Source organism: Solea senegalensis, linkage group LG21 (genome assembly GCF_019176455.1).
Source record: "Solea senegalensis isolate Sse05_10M linkage group LG21, IFAPA_SoseM_1, whole genome shotgun sequence".
Classification (NCBI taxonomy): domain Eukaryota; kingdom Metazoa; phylum Chordata; class Actinopteri; order Pleuronectiformes; family Soleidae; genus Solea; species Solea senegalensis.
The window spans coordinates 13,042,613-13,062,765 of NC_058040.1; the positions used below are offsets into that span (position 1 = coordinate 13,042,613).

General features: G+C 38.7%; 4 protein-coding genes across 9 annotated transcripts; 2 read left to right on the top strand and 2 right to left on the bottom strand.

The window, feature by feature from the left end:
* Window positions 1–3,975: 3,975 nt before the first annotated feature.
* LOC122758224 (ubiquitin-conjugating enzyme E2 G1-like) lies at window positions 3,976–7,714 on the top strand. 4 transcript variants are annotated; one of them, XM_044012233.1, is made up of 6 exons: window positions 3,977–4,411; window positions 5,217–5,319; window positions 5,422–5,519; window positions 5,841–6,019; window positions 6,138–6,182; window positions 6,410–6,475. In XM_044012233.1, exons 1-5 carry the CDS (start codon window positions 4,369–4,371, stop codon window positions 6,144–6,146), a joined length of 432 nt encoding a protein of 143 aa, XP_043868168.1. In that variant the 5' UTR covers window positions 3,977–4,368; the 3' UTR covers window positions 6,147–6,182; window positions 6,410–6,475. The 4 variants fall into 4 exon arrangements, 3 of the variants coding, with proteins under 3 accessions (XP_043868168.1, XP_043868167.1, XP_043868166.1); XM_044012231.1 differs by lacking the exon at window positions 6,138–6,182 and adding an exon at window positions 6,638–7,714 and having other exon boundaries at window positions 3,980–4,411; window positions 6,410–6,520; XR_006358131.1 differs by having other exon boundaries at window positions 3,976–4,411; window positions 5,841–6,182.
* Window positions 7,715–7,876: 162 nt separating this feature from the next.
* arpc3 (actin related protein 2/3 complex, subunit 3) lies at window positions 7,877–11,904 on the bottom strand. 2 transcript variants are annotated; one of them, XM_044012229.1, is made up of 7 exons: window positions 11,783–11,900; window positions 11,316–11,415; window positions 10,435–10,511; window positions 10,031–10,099; window positions 9,221–9,347; window positions 8,639–8,733; window positions 7,877–8,135 (listed from the first exon to the last, which is right to left on the bottom strand). In XM_044012229.1, exons 1-7 carry the CDS (start codon window positions 11,786–11,788, stop codon window positions 8,073–8,075), a joined length of 537 nt encoding a protein of 178 aa, XP_043868164.1. In that variant the 5' UTR covers window positions 11,789–11,900; the 3' UTR covers window positions 7,877–8,072. The 2 variants fall into 2 exon arrangements, with proteins under 2 accessions (XP_043868164.1, XP_043868165.1); XM_044012230.1 differs by lacking the exons at window positions 7,877–8,135; window positions 8,639–8,733 and adding an exon at window positions 8,864–9,097 and having other exon boundaries at window positions 11,783–11,904.
* A 72-nt stretch (window positions 11,905–11,976) lies between these two features.
* Window positions 11,977–14,849, bottom strand: gpn3 (GPN-loop GTPase 3). Its single transcript, XM_044012228.1, has 8 exons — window positions 14,659–14,849; window positions 14,404–14,512; window positions 13,385–13,552; window positions 13,158–13,282; window positions 12,932–13,047; window positions 12,643–12,739; window positions 12,415–12,543; window positions 11,977–12,327 (listed from the first exon to the last, which is right to left on the bottom strand). The coding sequence occupies exons 1-8, from the start codon at window positions 14,704–14,706 to the stop codon at window positions 12,271–12,273; spliced, it is 849 nt and encodes a 282-aa protein (XP_043868163.1). The 5' UTR covers window positions 14,707–14,849; the 3' UTR covers window positions 11,977–12,270.
* Window positions 14,850–15,196: 347 nt separating this feature from the next.
* Window positions 15,197–19,469, top strand: rnf170 (ring finger protein 170). 2 transcript variants are annotated; one of them, XM_044053544.1, is made up of 7 exons: window positions 15,197–15,348; window positions 16,301–16,443; window positions 16,558–16,633; window positions 16,732–16,846; window positions 17,030–17,103; window positions 17,676–17,807; window positions 18,078–19,469. In XM_044053544.1, the coding sequence occupies exons 2-7, from the start codon at window positions 16,304–16,306 to the stop codon at window positions 18,345–18,347; spliced, it is 807 nt and encodes a 268-aa protein (XP_043909479.1). In that variant the 5' UTR covers window positions 15,197–15,348; window positions 16,301–16,303; the 3' UTR covers window positions 18,348–19,469. The 2 variants fall into 2 exon arrangements, with proteins under 2 accessions (XP_043909479.1, XP_043909480.1); XM_044053545.1 differs by having other exon boundaries at window positions 15,213–15,275.
* The last annotated feature ends 684 nt before the right edge of the window (window positions 19,470–20,153 follow it).

The following is a 20,153-nucleotide window of genomic DNA, read 5'->3' on the forward strand; positions in this document are numbered from 1 at the left end:
ATACTATAAGCTAATAAAATGTATTGATATGAAAAGCTCTATCTTCTCACAAGCTGAGACTTCCTTTTTTCTCATATTGTGGCATTTTACTGAAAATATAGTAGCTATATTTCCAGCTCACACACACTTTTAGGCTCATATCTGAAGCGGCTTAATCTTCCATTTCACAGTAAACCCTGAAGTAAAGAGGTACAAGTCAGCAACTCACTTTCGCAGTTTAGAGCATATCAATAGTATACTCCAATGAAGTTTCGACCTCAGAACAGGGATGAGACAGCTCTAATCAATGCAACAAATTACCTGCTATTAGCTACTGACCACGGTCCTGTATCTTTTTTTCACTTCAGCCTGTGGGAATACGTGCGGGAGGAAATAAACTCAGCATTTTTTTTAACATCATTGTACTATATCATTGCCTAATGATACAGTTTTTAATGGCGACATTATTTCATGCAACAAAAACAATCAATATACAATATGTATAGCTTCTGCCTTATACGAGTGGGGTTGTTAGAGCACAGAGCTAAGACCGAATTTCCCATTAGGCCAATTAACATTATGTTGCTACACTGCAGCCTTGGCATTATCACTGTAGCATTTTGTCTTTACATGTTAGGTTATAAGCCGATGCAGGCCAACATAGGGAAAGTGCTGTACTGCAGTGACTTTTATGGAGCTGTCACTGAGAGTTTAGAATGAGGCATATGTGTATATCACATACAAAAGGTTTAAAAAATAAAAGGAGGATCCCTAACAACAAGTGTCGGTTTCAGTCAGATTCTCCTTTAATAAAGGAATTGACTTATGTGGCTATACAGCTGGAGGAAAACCTGAGTGAATGCTTAATGAGTCCAAGCTGAAAAAAAGGACTAAAGCTAATCCTCTCTTAACCGAGACATACAAGGACATTGAAGTTAATTAAAGCTGCAGTAAGCAGCTATTAAAGGAGTTATTAAAATATTGTCAGGTTTTGTGGCTCTTGGTCCTGAGCTCCTCTCGTGAACATACGTAACCAAAGGCAATCTGGCCATCTCTGAAACTCTGACATGTGTTTTAATTGCTCTTTTAAGACTGAGGAAACTATGGAAATGTTATTTTTGGAACACATATGTAGATTAACAACATATGGAACACTTGCATCCAGAATCTCTACCAGAGTTTTAAACTCTAGGTTACTAGGTTTTGCAGTTGAAGATCAAACTCTATATTATGCCAAGTATCAGGTGCCAAAAACATAAAAGCTTCCTTTCACACTTTAGTTTAAAATTGAGGCAGCACAAATCTCAAGCATATCCAAAGGGGGCAAAAAAAGAGTATGACTTTCATGGTTCAATTTTAAAAGAGAAGATAAGTAAGAAGGATGTTTTTTCCAGTATGGTTCTGTAGATAAATGCATGCCGGTGACTGAGGCAACAAACGACCACACAATGACCAATTCACAAGAATATAGCACACAGCGGTGAGTAACAGTGAGCAAAAGAACCACTTTTTTTATGAATAATTTCACTGCCCTATAGTACACGCTATCCAGCATACAAAGACAATGAGTCGAGGCATTCATATCCAACACAACTCCATAATCAACAACAGACAAAAAGGTAAATTAAACCAGTCTTGTTCTGCAAGAGATTCCGTCCCATTGAAAGGAATTTTCCTCCCTTGTTGCCAAGTGCATATTCAATTTGTGGATTTCTCTTTCTTTCTATGCTGTAATTTGATTACATGAATATGACTGAATTGTCAGCAGATGGCCAAATATCCATGATCCAATTATTTTGACGCACGAACACCGACACCAATCAGCTACTGAAAGCTAACTGATATGATGCAGAAATACAAGGTGATGTGGGAGGCAGCCGGCGCAAAGAGTTGTTCCTAAAGCGAAGGTGACGGCAGGGTCTGAGATTGTGCAGGTAAATTGCACCTTCAAGACCAACCCTAGTGGAACATCCTCCTGATACATATTTTATTTTTAAAAAATTACTTTTGGTGTTCTCTGCATTTCTGATGGGTGCCTGAAGGCAAAAAAAAACAAACAAGTAAGTAAAAAGACCCAAGGTGACTGGAGCACTGGTTGAAGAAGCAGAGAAGTTCCTGGATGAGTCAAAGGTTGTTGCAGAGGAGAAGTACAAACATATGTGGGAGATACAGCTGGTTTTGTCAGGGGAGATCTACAAAATGTGAGCTTGGATGTCACTCAAGGTGCAAATAAGTTCAAGACGCAGACATTTATTGGGGGTATGTTGAATATTTCAGTGCCAACAGGCAGGAATTTAGAAATATGTGTTGATATTTTCTGAGGATAAAGTGCTAATTTGCATGTTGTCGCGCCACATTATGAAGGAATGAAAGTTGTGATAATGCAGACAGTGAAGGAACACAGCCTGAGAAAATATCAAGAAGAATAAATCATTATTATAAAAGTATAAGTACAAGAGCTGTGATTAAATCTGTTAATTAAAAAGTTGGATGTTGTGGTGCATGTGTGTTAATTCATGCAAGGCAATTTGGGCTAGATAATCCCACTCTAAAATCTACATACAATACAAGAATGCCCTGAATAATAGGATGTTTTGAGAATAGGTGTTGAGTAAATGTGAATGAAAAAGATAAATTTTCCCCTTTTTTAAAGCAATTAAAGCATGTTTTAAGCTGAAAGGTGTGCCAAAAAACGGATATTGACCCAGGTTTAGTTAATCTTCGACCTGAAACATGCATTGTGTTGTGGTCCTCAGGTAAACCACCTGGAATGTGGCAGTAATAAAAGCACATGAACAAAAACAGACCTGGCAGTGACTGCACACAATGGGCTGGTATGAATACTGGCTGAGAACTAGAATCAAATGTGTGTGAAGGGGGGATGGAAATCGAGGGCACCATAGACTGGAAACAGGTGAGCAGGTGGAATTATGGCACTGAAAAAGAGTCTGGGGACATCTTGTGGGTGAAAGAAGAAGGGCAGGCCTGAGGGGGGGAACATGGTGTGAGAGGAACTGGTGACAAAGGCCAGGGAGGACTGAGGGTTTAGGTCATAACAAGCATGTGACGTCTGTACATCATCACCATGTACAAAGTCTTAAATTCACAGAGAGGATGGGAAACAAATCTAAAAAGGTGGTTATGTGAGCACGGCAAGTGATGAAGAGGGAATAGGTCACATAAGCAGTTGGCCCTGAATTGCTGCCAAATTACAGCGTGGTTATAATTAAGGAATAGAGCCATTAGCACTATGGAAGATAAGAAAGTGAAAGACCTAATAGTAATGAGGTCATGAAAAAGTTCCAGGAAAACTGGGTATCGCACTTTCAGATTGATTATGATTTCAGGAAGAAGAATGCTGACAGAGTAGAACAGGTAGCACGTTTTTGTTGTTGTTTTGTGTTTTATCAGAGCCACTGCTGGCAAGACTTGACATTGTTTTAGCGGCAACTGTCCTTTAGAAGTAGAATTAGTTGTTTGTTTTTTTTCGCACACACACAAATTAGTGATAGTGAATTTGACCTCTGCATTTAACCCATCCGTATTACACACCAGTAGCAAACATACAGAACATAAGCCGGGTGCAGGAGCACATATCTGCACCTGGATCTTCCCAGTATTTGAACTGGCGACCTTCTGAAACAAGCCCAATTCCTTTCCTCATGGCCATGGGCAAATGCTTAAAGCAGGACTGTATGGAAACAGGAAACAGGGGTTAGGTGGATTTGAAAGCCACCTCACATCACTTGAAATTCCTGATACTACAAGAACTCTTATTGTGGTGGTCATATTTATTTATATTAATATTTTTAATATTATTATTATTATTACAATAGTATCTGATTTAAAACTGCCAGAATAGCTGCAAGGGCGAGTACGAGCATGTTAAGGAAGAACGTGTAGTACTTATTCATAACCACTTGAGACAGTAGTGCCCCAATTTGGGGGAGGACCACTGCAAACCCACACGAACAAGTGAACTTTCATTATCAAAGGAATAGAATGCCCGGTTTTTCGCCTATCAGGCAGCTCTTTCTAGGCTGCGTGAAGTCCAGTATCGAGCGATATTTTTACGAAATCGGAAGCACTGCATTAGTGCTTTAATCGTCATATCTACTCGTTGGATGTACTTTCCTGGCGGACCTTAAAAAGGACAGTCAACATCGTGAAGGCTAGTTTTGCCTGTAAGGTTAAACCGAGGGCTAAATATCCTTCTTCCTACCTCTGACTTGAGTCTGCTGTAAATTTGACTCATGTTAATGCTATCACAGAGACAACGTGCTTTACCCTCATAGATTTCTGTCTCATTTTTTTTTACCGTGTTAACGTTTAGTTAGATAGGCGTTAGTTAAAACAAATCACAGACGTTTAAAAAGATATAGTCGTAAAATGACGGACCAGTCCTCGTTGTTACTGCGTAAACAACTAGCAGGTAAGTTAGCATGCTAACTGTCACTGTTTCTGACTGTGTACTTTAAACCCTCTCGTGGTCGGGGTTGTATTTGTCAAACACACAGCATAACAGCTGTGTTTTATTTGGCCATTTGTTCTGTTTTGTCTATGTTTCCTTCCGCACAGATGTAATTGACAATAAAGTTGAAATGCACGTGTGTAGAGAGCGTGCCAGACAGCTGTTAGCCGAGATGTGACGGTAAGATTAGCTGTTGTTGCGCAACAAGGCATAACTGAAGGCATTTAAAAAAAAAATCACAACTATCCGAGTGTGTGTGACCGTTTTTCCACCTCGTACCAAACAATATGAGTGCCTGTGTTGTCAGTAAATGAATGTTCCAGCAACTAAAACACGAGGAAGTTTAAAGGTTATGAAAAGCTCACTTGAAATGTAACTCGTATAATGTAACTGTCTACATAAATCAGGGATGTTTTGGGACATCCAGGGTACCCTCTACATTCTACCTCATGATTAAAGGTTCAGTGTGTAAAACATTTGAAGATGACACTGTAGATAATTAGAAGGCTACAAAATGACTGTCATTGTACACTTGTACAAACATATTTATGAAATCTCTGCCAGTAAACCTCCCTAAATGTTACACACTGGATTTGTAAGTTTCCTAACCAACAGTCTTTCAGACATTGTAGTGGATCACACAGAGTTGTTATTGCTGTGAGCTAATGTAATCATGCTTCCTCTGAGGCACTCTCCCAACTTTGAAGGTGGGGGACTCAGGCTTACCCCCTGCTTACCCTGTTGCAACCGTTGTCTTAAATTTCAGAGCTAAACAAGAACCCAGTAGACGGCTTTTCTGCGGGTCTTGTCGACGACGATGACATTTATCAGTGGGAGGTAGTTGTCATTGGGCCTCAAGACACCTTATTGTATGTATTATCTACAAAAATAATCTCTTATATTCTCTTTTCTTCTACTCAAGTACCACTATGCACAAATATAGAAAACACCTTTGTCCTTCTCATTTTCAGTGAAGGAGGTTTCTTCAAAGCAACCTTAACTTTTCCCCGTGACTATCCTCTGAGGCCTCCTAAGATGAAGTTCATTACAGAACTCTGGCATCCAAATGGTGAGAAAAAAATCTCTCAGGTCACTGTATTGCTATAAGCATCTTCTGCAATTAATTTAAAAAAGTGTGCAAATACTAGTGCAAGTCATTGTACAAATAAGCAATTTATTAACTTTTTGGGCTTAAAAATGGGTAACTGATCATTATTTCACATTATTTCAAAGTATTCTGTTTAGGGTCTTTTGTTATAAATATTTTAAGCAATACCTGAGTGCTCACAGATTACTGTATTATAGTGTGAAACTGTAGTTTAACATTCAATCTTGTGGTAAAAAGTGCAAATAAATTGGTCATTTTGCTTTATACTCGTTTTCCTCCCAGTGGCGAAGAATGGTGATGTTTGCATTTCTATCCTGCATGAACCTGGTGAGGACAAATATGGCTATGAGAAGCCAGAGGAGCGCTGGCTACCGATCCATACCGTGGAGACCATAATGATCAGTGTTATATCCATGTTGGCAGACCCTAATGGAGACTCTCCTGCCAATGTGGATGCAGCTGTAAGTACCTATCCTAGCAGTGGTTAGTTAGCTGACACCAGTTTTCTAGGCTAGGATTTTGCATATAAAAGGGCACAGAAAAATTAATCTCTCTTTTCCAATGGAAATCTATACACAGGCTGAGTAACGTGGGTCCCCGCAAGGCAAATCATCACCTGCCAAGGTCAGGTTGCGTTTTGCTTAGGTTTAATGACCTTATCTTTTACATTTTAAAGGCTGCCTGGAGTCAGAAAAGAAACCTCAACAATTATAGACTCATGTCAAATAAATACTTTCCAGTTCACTGCACTCTGGAATGTTGTGTACAAAATATTTGGCCGAGCAGCAAGAAGAAGCAAGCATGAGATGACTGTTCACAGCAATTAATTGAGTTTTTAATTGTGTCTGCAGAAAGAGTGGAGGGAAGATCCTAAAGGAATTTTTAAGAAAAAAGTGGCCCGATGTGTGCGGAGGAGTCAAGAGATGGCATTTGACTAAAGCCTCACTTCAGTCATCGATGTGGTGAGTCAGAACAACCACTTATTAGTTAGGATTCACCACAATGTATTTTCAAAATATGACAGTCCCTTATAGTTAATTGAGCTGTAAAACTAACCTGAGGTGTATGTCTTTTCTCAGGGTGGAACTTCAGAGGATTTGACAACATGTAAGACGTCAGTCAGCCTGAAGATCATGGGGCACAGTTTGTAACATCAGTCGCCTAAAGGAGAGAGAGAGAGACTTACGGGAAGAAACAGTTCAAAAAATTACATTCAGCTTGTGTGTGTATTTTTTTTTTTTTTGAACAGTCACTTATTTCTCTATAAATTTTTGTTTTGCCATTTGAGAGTTGTTTATTTATAAGTGTGGTTGGTTGACAGAGGCACTCATGCTGCCCTAAGTTCTCATTTTACATTCAGTTTTCCTTCCTCAGTGGGACAAAAGACAGTCTCTTCCATCATCAGAATTTCACTCACAGCAAGATGATTTATAGGAATTGGGTTTATATGAGGACACTTTTTGGGTAAAGAATTATATCCCCTCTGATAAATGTACCATTTATGATCTTATTTACTTTCTATGAACCTATTTATTTAGACCAAGGCTATTTTATGATGTGTACTGTCCGTTTTTGATGCTTTTTCTATTTTCAACCTGCTACACTGAGCCACCAAGTCTATTTATCTGTCAGTAATACAGCTTAAGACTATTTGCAGACATTGGAGATGGAGATATGGACAATGGCTTGTCTTTCCTGCTCATTTTAAAAGTTAATTTCCCTGAGAGTGGAAACGTACCATCCATTGCTGCCTTAACTTTGACTGCCAAGGAAGGAAACCAATTTTCCATCAGGACTGCATCTGAAAGCTTGTTTTGAAGGCAGAAAAATACAGTTATGGACAAACCAAAGAACACAACAATAAATATTTTTGTAATGAGCATGCTACATTTTTTACCTTTGTAAATATGAACTCTTTGTCCATGTGATTGCGCACAAAGATGCATGCGTTTTTCCTGAAGGGTGTACCGTTGCCATCGTTTCATGGCTCTTCAAATACCACCCATTAAATGATCTGATCTAGTTCACTCATCAGGGCTGAACAGTCAATCATGAAATACATTTAAATCGCTTGGAAGGAAAATGATTTATTGGATATGCAGGTCAATGAATGTTAGATTTTGAAGATAAGTAATAAACCTCAATATGGACATTGACAGATTTGTGGAAATGTTTCAATTGCAACTGTGATGATCCTCATTTTAAGTTTATCTGTGCAGATTTAATCTAACAGCAGCTCATACCCAGCTACTGCTGATCAAGATCCACGAGTATGTGCTTTTCTGTGATGAGTGCAATAAGACCAAAACACCCCCACATTACTTTCCAATCTCCATGACCGCTTTATTGAATTAAGCACCAGCTCAATATGATCAACATCCAGACGATATCCTTTAACTCAAAGAGTATAAAATCATTTATTTAGCAACTCAAAAGCAAACCTCCCTCCCACCACCCCAAAAAATGCATCCATGTTGCAGTTGTACAACAGAAACTGTGGGTCCTGAGTTGAGCTCACTGTCCGGGAGCAGACAGACTCTTGTTCATGAACTGCTTCTTGACAAAGCACACCCACCACTGCAAGAAACAAAAACTGGGTTAAGAAAAGTCTCTAAAGCTGTTAAACTTAAAACCACCTGTGGCAAGAATCAGGCAAAACAGCTACAAACCACTACAGTTCATTAGTCGCAAGAAACCCGGCTGAAGGGTTACTTACTACTGCCGAAAACCTTTACTCAACAATTTCATAAATAATAAATGCTGTTTGACTTAAAGTTTGAACAGTAATTAACATTAGTATTGGGTCAACGTAGTGTCTGCACATCTTGTCATTTTCAATGCATGTACTACTATCTGTTTTATTTCCTTGATAGATCAATAAGTTATTTGTTCCATAAAATGCAGAAAATTATTTGTTTTGTCAGTTTAGTCTTAGCAAAGAAACTACAAAATCTAAACAAAATATACAGAGGCTGAAATCAGAAAACTGATTATATTAGACATAACACATCTTTTATGTTAGTAATCAATTAATAATTGTAGGTCTAGTGCTATGAGCATCTTGGGGATGTTGAACTGACCTTGCTGGGTTTGTCTGTCTGGGGGTCAAACACTCGTTCACATAGCCTTAAGCCCGTCTCCTGGCGGATCTGCTGCAGGTACGCCCTCATCGTTTCTAAACAGGTTACAGAGTCTGTATTATAACCACCATTGTCGTCACACACTTATTTACTGAAAGAATACAGTGTGGGTAAAGACACACCTGTGGACTGCAATGTCACAACAGAAAAAAGGTGACCTGAGGCTCTGCTTTAATTCTATAATTGTGCTTAATCTTTTTCTTAACTGAAAAAAACACCACCACACAAGAATGAAACAGCACCTCTAGCCTCAGATCCTTAAATCTAATGGGATCTATTTTTGGCCTAATATCACTAGGCTATGAATTAGCTGAAATGTAAGAAGGGTACAAGGAAACTGGCACTAATTCAGAGCAGAGGGTGGTGAAACAGCATAAGTGGACCTCCAGTGATTCATTGCTGAAAAAGGAATAGGACAACATTTAAATAAGCAAGACTTGCATTTTTGTTTGTGTTCTTTTTATTCTTGGTTAACGGAAAGACCAAAACACATCAAAACGAGTCAGCTGTGTAGGTTCTTACCTTCCTCCTGCTTGTTTGCAGGTTTGGCATACATGGCGTTAAGAGGGAAACCAGGTTCACCAGGAATGGGAAAGTTAGTGATTCCCAGAGTGTACATCTCCTTCTCCCCCTGACCTCTGGAGCTGCACTGTAAAGAGCCAATGTAGAGGGGTAAAATCACTAAATAACATAAAGTCTGATTTACATCCATCTAAACAGGCTTTTGAGCTGCCTTGTGTGCAGTAAAAGACAATTTACGCGCAATGTATCATTTTATGGGCACTTAAAAACCGTCAGGTCAGCCACCGGAGGGTCCACAGCCTTATATTAGGATTTAAAACTGCAGTGCATCATTTTTGTGATTTATTCTTTGGTTATTGTTGATGTTATTAATCTGCCTCTGTTTGGTCTCTGTGAACAGAAACAAAGTAACAGTGTTTATTTGCAGCATCCATCAGCAATACTATCAGAACATGAGGTATGTATACAATGTAGGAGGCAAGAAGCATTTATCCTATCAACTGCTTTTTCTGAGCAGCAGAATTCACATCTGAATGCTTTGTGGACATTTCTTTCAAATTCAGTCACACTCAAACTTGTTCACATTTTCACTGTTGTTGCACAATGTTGCCATTGCCAGCATCTGTGTTTATGTAAATTACCAACTTCCTATGTGCAGTGAGAATGTTGCCAGGCAACACAAAATGTAAACATTGCTATGCAGAGAAAAGTGGAGCAGCATTGTTGAAACAAACATATATTTGTTTAATTTAAAGGTTGCACACTACAGTTTTAAATGAAGCCAACAAGAAGCACGAACACACATCTTACCTTCTGTAGCCGTTTTAGGCATTCAGAAATGTAGAGGGTGACATAGATCAGTGTCCTGTCTGCCTCATTCTGGGAAAAAAAAAAAATTCATGTACTATTTTTGATTAGTGCATTTTCAGCCAGGTCTAAACATTTAAAACCATGGTTAAATCCTGACTGACTTTGTGGTGTTAAGGGGAATGGGAGAAGCATGTTTGGGCATGTGGAAGAATGAAGTGCACAGCAATTCCATGACAGACAGAGATGAGGTAGAGAAAACACACAGGAACTAGCACACGAGTGAAGTCTGTGTTGCTCACATTAAAATCAAAACAGTTCAATAAATGTTCACATGTACAATACCAATACACATAAGGTGATGGATAAAAACAAGCTGCCACAACTAGAAGTTGTAAATGTCTTACCTTGATTTCATAGTTCTTAAAGAAAACATTAGCTTTGAAATAGTAGATGGCCTCATCGATGATGTCTGAATCAATGCCTGAAATGAAATCAAAATATATTAATATACACAGTATGTTAATGTTCTTACTTCACCAAAAACCTTCTTTAGTACTTAACTAAAATTATTAAGTAGTATTTGCTTGAATCAGTTATTAGTGAAGAGCTGTTAAGTTGGTGTCAGATTGATAAACAAGTTAACCTGGAGGATGCACTCTTCAGGCCATATATGGAAGTGAAGCAGATACATGTATGAGGAACTGAGTAGCATGTCATAAGAAAGAGTGAAACATGCACAGATGTGGCTGTAACTCTGTAAAAAAACATTTAATGCTAAATATAACAACTGTTTCTATGGGCAACAGTGGTTGGCTCTCTGGCATCAAAATATATTCTCAAAACACATAAAAAAAGATAGAAACATGTCACAAAGACAGCTTGAGCTGTATTTGATGACTGTTTCTCATGCTAGTTTTGTTCTGCTTTATTATTTTTCTCCAAATATAGTGCCCTTGTACACTTAATTTACAATTTATTCACAAATAGAGTAGGCAGAGAAATGAGAACTGGTTACACAATTACAAAATAAGGCATTGAAGTTAAATTAATTTGTTTACATTTATGTCAAGTGCAACGTTTCCAGAATTTCTTAATTATTTACTTAAAAAAATCAGGTAGTAGGGTTGTTTTCACTTAAGCGATGCAGCACATGTTTTAATGGGGGGCATTAAGGTCTTGTTTTTGTTCTTGAGGTAAAACAATATTGTTCGTAAGAAAATAATGTTTTAATATTGACATGATTTAAAGAGACAGGGAAGACGACGCTGTAATTAATCTATCTCACCATCTCCTCTGGCCGGTCCCTTGAACTGAGTTTTGAGGGGAAGCAGGGCCATGTTCCCCACCATCCTGGTATCTGGGGCCATCAAGTTTGAGTGATACGCCTTAAAAAAAAAAGAGAGAAAAGTTGCTGTCATGTTTATTTTACGGGGGACATCTCTGTCAAATAGCATCTGCACCATTATTAATATCACCACATATGTTGCTATTTCATACGAAACTGCTCAATCTAAAAAGGTACTTAATTTCCCGGCACAGGAAGCTTGAGTTATGGCTGCAAATTAAAAATTTTCTGGCATTTACAGCATTCCGACTACATGCTAACGTGGCTATGCTAATGATACCCGACAACAAGGCTAGCGCTAACTCGTCGGGCCTTGTGTCACTCCGTTAGGTTTAGGTACTGGTTTACCTCTTTATACCGCACATTAAAAGGTTACATTTGTCAATTGAGTCGCATGTTTTACTCACCGGCATGTTGAGTGATAAATTATCAGTCCAACTGCTCAGCGAGAGAGAAATACCAGCAGCACAGGACGCTATTTCCGCCTGTCCCACCCTTCAGCTATACAGGAAGTAGCTACGTGTCATGTAGCGCAGTGGCCACATGAGGGCGCAAACACAAAATATAAAATACAATTTCTTCACATCTGTAGTCAACAAAAAACATTTTCTAGAGGGTTTTATTTAAAAATATAAAACTTTTTAATAACAATTTGAACTTCAGCATTCTAAAACAATGTGAATTACTTTAAATCACAAGTTTCATGAGTCATTGTGGCTCATAAAACAAAACAAAAAGAGAGTTGTAATCTTTACAGTCTTTTTTCCCCCACAAGTTCCTTTCTCTGTGTCCATGCAGTCACCAGCAGTCTCCCAATCGATGAATCTAGTTTTAAATCAGCATCCAATTTATTTCCTGTGTCACTATTTTTGCAGCATCTATGGAGTCAAATTATTCAACTGTCTTGAAAAATCTCATCATAATTTAGGTTTGATGGCTCTTCCTCAAGTTCCTGTAGAGATGGAAATAAAAAGATTTTTTATTAGGAAAAATAATATCTGTGGTCAAATGCAGTGAACAAGTTTGTTTGTTTCTTCACCTTTGGTTCCTTGACTTCCAGGTCCTCTCCATACTGTATTGAGAAGTCTATGTGTTGCAGTACTATGTTGATACCCTCCTCATCTGTGCGGTCAAAAGGAAGGAACCTCACCATGCTGTAGTCATCAATCTGGACACACAAGTGAGAAAAGGGTCAGTCTCATTAAAAAGAAAAACATAATTCTGATTCAAAATGACATAAAATAAAAAAATTAAGGAGGTCACTAACCAGTTCACAAATGGCTTTAGTCAGCTTCTTGAACTGTCTGCTTCTGATAGTATCAGAGTTATCTTCCATCATTGAGTACATATCTGGATCCAGATACCTAGTGAAGAAGACAGCAAACCATGATGAATACTGCTTTCAAATAAAATGCATAGTTCATACACAGTTCTACCTTAGTTTTAGGTGTTACTACCCGTTACTTTGTTTAGGTTTTAGTACCCACATTAAAGGGAATCACTCACTGCTGCAGATTGCATGTGAACTGAATACACTGAATTCATACGAAACTTACTTTTCAATTTCCTTCTTGGCTTTGGGGCTGAGCAGGTCCATTTTAGTCATTATATTTACTTGGGGAATCTCCAATGACACCATGGCACTCAGGGCAGCCATGACTCCTGAGATGAACTGCAGTTAGGGAAGAGGGAAGATCTACAACTTCAGGTTTGCCATCTCATAACAAAGAGTGTTAAGGAGAATTTTATTAAATAAACAAATTAAAACATTGGACAGATTACCTTAAAAGACTCGACCATGAACTGGGAGTCAACCAGAAAGACCCCACACACCCGAAACTCCCACTGCTGGAGCTGCTCCACAAGCTGCTTCATGACAGGTAGATGTGTATAAAGTTCAATCTGACCTGCAAAAACAACAAGCACCTCATCAAATCTCTCTTTTACAACATGCCAGCATAAAAAAGAACCATCAGCTGATATTGCACTAACTTCAGCAAGACGTTTACCTGGACAGTCAAACAGTATGTAATCGTCTTCTACGTGACCCAAGGTTTCCTCCAGCCAGTCAAAGTTGTTGGCGAAGTACTCCATACAGAAGACCAAGCCTCCATTGGGACCAAATTTGAGAGAGGCATCTTCCATAACATCATCCACCTGGATGAGCTCACGGATGTCTGAGAACATTAAAACGATGAGATTAACATGTGGGACACAAAGATCAAAACATTACGTTTACTTCTGTTATTCTATTCCTCTAAATTTTTAGAGGGAACTGGTTTTATTATCAGTGTGATCTGGACAATATTATGAGCACATTTCCTTACCATGAATCCATTGAAAAACTACTTCAGAATGCTGCTGCATGGGTTTTAACCAGCACATGCAAGAGAGATCCCACCAGTTTTAGCATCACTTCACTGGTTAACCGTTCATTTTAGAGTACATTTCAAAATCCTGGTCCTTACTTTTGGAGATTTTCATGGAGAAGCTCCCTCTTCTATCTCTGACCTGATCCTACCTCACACACCCAACAGCACCCTGAGGTCTTTAGGTCAGAGGCTGTCAGTTGTTCCCAACACAAGCTTGGGGACCATAGAGAATCAAACCTTTCAGACAGTGGCTCCCAAACTTTTACGTCCCAATGTTCTTGCTTGTATTCTCGGTGTTTTAACTTGTAACATCAACTTGACAAGAGACTACAAGCGAAAATTTGCCTACAGCTACAATCTGGCATATTTATATTCTAATATTCTTAAGAATAAATTAAATATCTTAGTTCAGTTGTCCACCAAGTAAATTAACAAGCAAGTTAAGTTGTTTTTATAGCACCTTTCACACATAAAAACTTGACCATAAAATAAACAATAAGAGACATAAAAATACTATGAAAAAAACACATAGACTCCCATAGAAAACCCTTGTCTTTTGTCTACGTGTGTTTTCATTAATGATTGCTCATTAAGTAATCAGTCAGTTAGCGGTTTTACAAAACTGATGCTGTAAATAATAAACATGCTATATTCACCTGCCATGACAGGGTAGTCAAAGTGCTCAGCTGCTGGGTCCAGGTTGACCACCTGAACTGTGCGGTTCAGAGATTCTACGTGTTGGACCATAGTGGAGCAGTAAGTACTCTGAAATAAGACAAAACACAATTTACAACATTAATAAAGCGGATTTCACGTGGACTTGGTCTGCCAAGGATACAACACTACAGCCTCATGCCTTACCATGTTAGCCGGTTAGCATAAGCGATGTTATTAAGCGAGTGGTGACGTACCTTACCGCTGCCCGCGGGGCCCATCACTAACTGCGCATAACGAGGCATTTTGCCGCAATGAAAACAGTGCTGTAGTAAAACTAAGTCCACTCTTTCGTTAGTTGCAGCTGGATGAAACTTCTTAAAAGATGCCGCATCACTTCTTCGATGTTTTTTTTTGTCGGAGCCTCCAGTCTCACTCCTCGACTTGAGCTGTATTACTGCCACCTACTGACCATCGCAGGAAATACAACGAACTGCTGACTCGTAATGTTGAATGAATACGTTGGTTTAGTGCGTGACTTTTTACTCGGAACTCGGAAGACGCAAAAAAGAATGAGTGTCGTTTTTACACATTTCAGATGCTGTATTTATTATGGGCGTTTTTGTCTTTGGGGTAATTTAATGTATTGTGCTCTTTTTCTATGTATTGTTTTTTTCATTGGAATGAGGAAGGAGGATTAATACGTTTCTATACATTGATGTATTCCTTTTTAATGTTGACGTTTTAATACTCCGATGCAGTAGGTGGCGATATGCGTGTAACAACTGATCAAGCAATCCGACAAGACGAAGAAGAAGGAGGAGGGGAAGAAGAAGACGAAGAAGAAAAAACTGTAATATCAACAAATTGAAACGTCAGTTGTTTTGCTATTCACTCACAATGTGACAGCAAGTCACGCTATTAGATAAAGTTCGTCTTCTTATGAGGTGAGGTTAAATGTTATACTCCGTATCGATCTGTAATTGACTGTATTAGCTAAATGTTGCTCTTGTATTCTTATTATTGTTATCATTAGCAGGAGCTACACCCAAAACATTCGCTGCTAACTATAAACTATACCCATGTTTGTTGTGTATGAGCGATCAAGACGTGGTTGAGTTCATTTTCAAGACAAGCCGTATTACTGTGTCTTCTTTGTATTTAATCAATTAAGCTTCTAACTACCCACAGGCGGATGAGCTGCCCAGCTACTCTATATGGAAACAGTCACTTTATTTTCCGATAGACGAATAACGTGTACGTTTGTCATGTAATCGACATGACATGTCAATTTAGTGGATGACATTTATGGGGAAAAAAGTTAAACAACTGTAATTTGTTTGACCGAGAGACTCACTTTTCATTTTCGCTCGTTGAGCGAACTTAATTTAAAGTTGTTGTTTTTAACACGATACCGGAAATACATCTTTCCTTTGTAATTTAAATATTTAAATACAAGTCAGTAGTTGTCAGAAGGTAAACCCGGACACCACTGTTTACTTACTGTGTATTGGATAGAGCAAATATAATGTTAAGTAGCTTTTCTTCAATGTTGTATGTGGTAGATTCATGCATCCAGATAGAATTATAATTATAATTTGTTTTTTGTTTTTTTATTTGCACACACATCACTTACTGATAGTGAATTTGAATACACTCACTAGCAACTTTAGCCTTTTCACCCAGAGAACTGATGGACACTGAGAGGTGTCACGCTGCCCTCCACAGCTCAAAGTTTTTAATCATTCTTCTTCACATCCTCTCATCTTCTCAGTTTCATCCGGTCCAGTTCAAAGCTCTTTATTAAAGTCCTTTAAACGCAGGTCAAAGTGCTCCATCCCTATCTGCCATGTTGCCTTTAAGTCTTTGATGATTTCACAACATTTGATTTCCATACAGGTGATGGAGGACAGTCAGCATGGGGACTTGGACTATCTAGTCCAAGATGAGGACACCCTCATTGAAGGAGTCAGCAACCAGGTTTTATTTGTTGTGGTGCTCAGCATCACCTTCCTTGGAGGCCTCCTCACTTTGCTCTGCAGGTAATAATCACATTCAGACTCTTCAAACGGTGTTGCCCAAACCTTTGGAGAATCTCTGATACACTTTCAGCTTATGTATACTGATGCCAAATGTCTGTCCGTGGTCATTTGTAGAGAAGAGCAACTGAACATCCATCCTGAGAATCAAGAGCACGTCCGAGCTGTCCGACAGCAACTCCAGACCGAGCAGGTACTCGGGACGAATTAAACTTTTGATTGTTTTTTATTGTTTAAACTCAGAAATCACCTGTTCTGTGATCACACATGTGAACCTTCTTTTCTTTGCAGGGTGAAAATGCGCAGACAGAGGCCAGACAGCAGTATTACACAGACATGTCTTGTCCAGTGTGTTTACAGCAGGCTGTTCTGCCTGTGGAAACCAACTGTGGACACCTTTTTTGTGGTAAGATCCCAGAAATACACAACAAGCTGAAGAATATCTTTATTTAGAGATTTAGAGAGTTGCTATTATTGGCTTTTTATGACATAGCGGAACTTCACATAATCACAAAATCAGACATAAAATATATTAAAACATATGTTTATTATTACTTTTTTATGTATGCTGTCTTTTTTCCCTACATAGGTTCCTGCATTATAGCTTACTGGAGGTATGGCACTTGGCTGGGTGCTATTCAATGCCCCATCTGCAGACAAGTGGTGAGGCCAGTTATCTTAAATTTAGAACAATAAAACCAATATCTTTATTTATTTAATAATTTTACGCATCCGTTGCAACACACCTGTATTTCCGGGCACCTCTGCATAGTACTGAGCTGGAAGTATCTTAACCTTTTGGAATATAGCGAGCGCTCACAATGCACCTTCATCATCCAAACAAAGTTCTGGAATCATTGGATGAAGGAAAGGATGCAGACGGGCACACAGGCACATGTTGTTTTTCTCCACACACATATCACAAAGTTATTTTTGTAAAAGTGTTTGTTTTATTAATAATACAAACAATCTTTCAGATTATTTGGCTTCTTAATGTGAATATTTTCTGGTTTCTTTTCTTGATGTATAACAAAGAAATATTAAAAAATATATAACAAAGTGAAGAATTTAAGTCTGTGGTTGCTTAGTAATGACGTTAGCTACTGTTTTTGTACTTTGAGTGCTGTTGATAATCCTCACCTTTGCCTCCTCACCTGCATGTTCAGGCTTGGCATGATGATGGTTAACTTGTTACTTGTTCATCACTACATTGAGTGTTTTAATTTTTTTTCCAGGTAACATTGCTCTTCCCATTATTCCACGAGCATGCTTCTCCTCAGAGTGTCCAGGATGGGGAGGCGCAACCTCAGCTTATATTACAAGACATCCACGATTACAACCGCAGATTCTCAGGCCAGCCGAGATCTGTGAGTATAGCACGGCCAGATCTATATTTAGGCTACAGTAATTACAGGTTAACTTGGCCTCCTTAGTGGAAACACTCATACTTAATTACTTTTATATATTTGACTTGGAAATTTGCCCTGTCATAGATGTTGAAGGTAAAAATGCCATTAGTTAAATTACATGTTTCTGTTCCCCTCTAAACTGAATGTATTCAGTATCACAACCAGTAAACCATTAATATTAATAGTATTAATATTTTTAATTATATTTACTCTCTTCTGTCTCTTCAGCTTATGGACAGGCTGCGAGATGTCCCCACCCTGCTTCGTCATGCCTTCAGAGAGATGTTTTCTGTGGGTGGCCTCTTCTGGATGTTCAGGATTCGAATTCTTCTCTGCTTTGTCGGAGCAATCACGTACCTGGCCTCACCGCTCGACATCCTCCCCGAGGCGCTTTTCGGTCTCCTGGGATTCATGGATGATTTCTTTGTGATCCTCCTTCTCTTCGTGTACATCTCTATCATGTACAGAGAGGTGGTGACGCAGAGACTGAATGGCTAGGCCGTGACTTAAAATTACAATAGATAAATAAAACAGGCTTGAACGGGCTTGTGTCAGGCTCAGGAAGAGGAGAACCACGGCAGTGGAGGTGGACATTCAAAGACTGATCAAATGTTCAAAGGACCCTTCACGATAAATGCTGCTCCTGTATGAAGGGTTTACTCTTGAATACTTCGTCCTTGTAAATGAGCTGAAAAAAGGTTTGAGATCTGTATGTCTAATCTGTATGTAGAAGTCACCGTGACTGGTGTAAAGGTTTACCGAGTCAAAGGCAACACCGGAACAACGGAAGAATGTGACACTGAACCACTGCTGTAACCTGCAAGAGACGGCTGTAACCAAATAACTTGTGTGACAGCCGCCCAATTGTTTGACATCAATGTCAAAATCGTGTCACGTCTTTTATGTGCATACAATTGTATCTGAGAAAAAATTGTAATATAATGTGATATTGAATGTATTGTTTGACTTATATTCATTTAAATTTGGCTGCCTGCTGCATCCCAGGCTGTCACCTTCCATACAATGGAGTGATACAAGAACATCATAATGTCTAACTACATTAAAGAATAGGCATACTCTTTTATGACGTCAAAAAAAATACAGCTTTTCTTGTTTAAAAAGTCCTTTGAATGGAAACAGCTGATAGCACTGAATAAAATCGGCCTGCTTTCATGTGAAATAACAAACCACAGAAGAACCTGGCTGAAGCGTTCAGATTCCTCATACTTGTATTGAATTATTAACACAAATTGTTTTTGAAGTGGACTTTTTTTTATGGCCACGTTTATCAAAATCATATTTACTGATTAAGATTGTGAACACATGCCATGAATTTGACTCATTCAGTGAACCTTTCAGTGGTGAGCTTCCATTTTGAAACAGGTTAAACAAAAACTGTATATAAAAGTATATTTAATTTAAAGACTTGATCAACTGGACCAAACATTGATGTAAACTGAGAGATTCCTGTTGAACTTGTCTTGCACCTGAAGTCGTTTTACTTTTTTTCCCACTTGGTCAAATGAAGAGTAAATTAAAACAACTATGTTGCTGCTGTGTTTGTTTAATTCACATTCTGCTACAGATGTGGATTAAATTTGACCCATTTCTGAAAATGAATCAGATCTTTTACTCATAAAGCTTGTTATAATTGACAGAAACACAGTGAAGACCAGTGTAGGGCTTGTATTTTCTTGGAAGGCAGACAAATTTTTGTTTTCAATCCCAACTTCCTCTGATGTTGTGGGAATGAGACGTGTATCTCAGATCCACTGTCTTGATGATCAAATAACACATTTATCTCTGGAAATTAGTAAACAAAAAAAATTGAGGGGTCTTGACCCCCAGGCTGAAAATAGCTGCTTCAAAACTGTATCCAGACCATTTTATGTCTCTTTCCTGATCCAGTATCAGCTGTCATGATTGTTAATAGTGTAAATAAGGAGCTGATGTTGGCACAGTGGGAAGTCAACTGTAAAATTCATCCAGTTTGTTTTGCCGTTCCGGATTACTAGAAATAGACCATCAGTCCCTTCTGAGAATGCCTTGTAAGGGTGTGGCACCAGTTGTGTCAAACCTTTCTGCCGTCCTTTCCGATCAGCGTCTCCTCTGCTCTTTCTCCAGGGTGTCGACACAACCACCGCCCTTTTGTCTCAGTTAGGAAAACAGCCCGGGTTGTAAATGCCTCTGTTTTACTGCAAAGAACCGGTTAGATGAGAGTCTAAACCCTTGTGGTAAAGTACTGTTACTGCTTGAGGATGTCAATGCTTTGGTTCACATCAAAATACTGTCAACAAACACTGT

Coding starts and splice junctions, on each gene's coding strand:
- LOC122758224 (XM_044012231.1), top strand. CDS start 4,369: ATGACGGACCAGTCCTCGTTGTTACTGCGTAAACAACTAGCAG. Junction 5,520..5,840: donor AGAACTCTGGCATCCAAATG/GTGAGAAAAAAA, acceptor TTTTCCTCCCAG/TGGCGAAGAATGGTGATGTT. Junction 6,020..6,409: donor CTGCCAATGTGGATGCAGCT/GTAAGTACCTAT, acceptor TTGTGTCTGCAG/AAAGAGTGGAGGGAAGATCC.
- arpc3 (XM_044012229.1), bottom strand. Junction 10,512..11,315: donor GGGACCGGCCAGAGGAGATG/GTGAGATAGATT, acceptor ATTTCATTTCAG/GCATTGATTCAGACATCATC. Junction 10,100..10,434: donor TTAAGAACTATGAAATCAAG/GTAAGACATTTA, acceptor TTTTTTTCCCAG/AATGAGGCAGACAGGACACT.
- gpn3 (XM_044012228.1), bottom strand. CDS start 14,706: ATGCCTCGTTATGCGCAGTTAGTGATGGGCCCCGCGGGCAGCGGTAAG. Junction 14,513..14,658: donor GCCCCGCGGGCAGCGGTAAG/GTACGTCACCAC, acceptor GTCTTATTTCAG/AGTACTTACTGCTCCACTAT. Junction 13,283..13,384: donor CATACTGTTTGACTGTCCAG/GTAAACGTCTTG, acceptor TTGTTTTTGCAG/GTCAGATTGAACTTTATACA.
- rnf170 (XM_044053544.1), top strand. CDS start 16,304: ATGGAGGACAGTCAGCATGGGGACTTGGACTATCTAGTCCAAGATGAG. Junction 16,634..16,731: donor AGCAACTCCAGACCGAGCAG/GTACTCGGGACG, acceptor TTTTCTTTGCAG/GGTGAAAATGCGCAGACAGA. Junction 17,104..17,675: donor GCCCCATCTGCAGACAAGTG/GTGAGGCCAGTT, acceptor TTTTTTTTCCAG/GTAACATTGCTCTTCCCATT.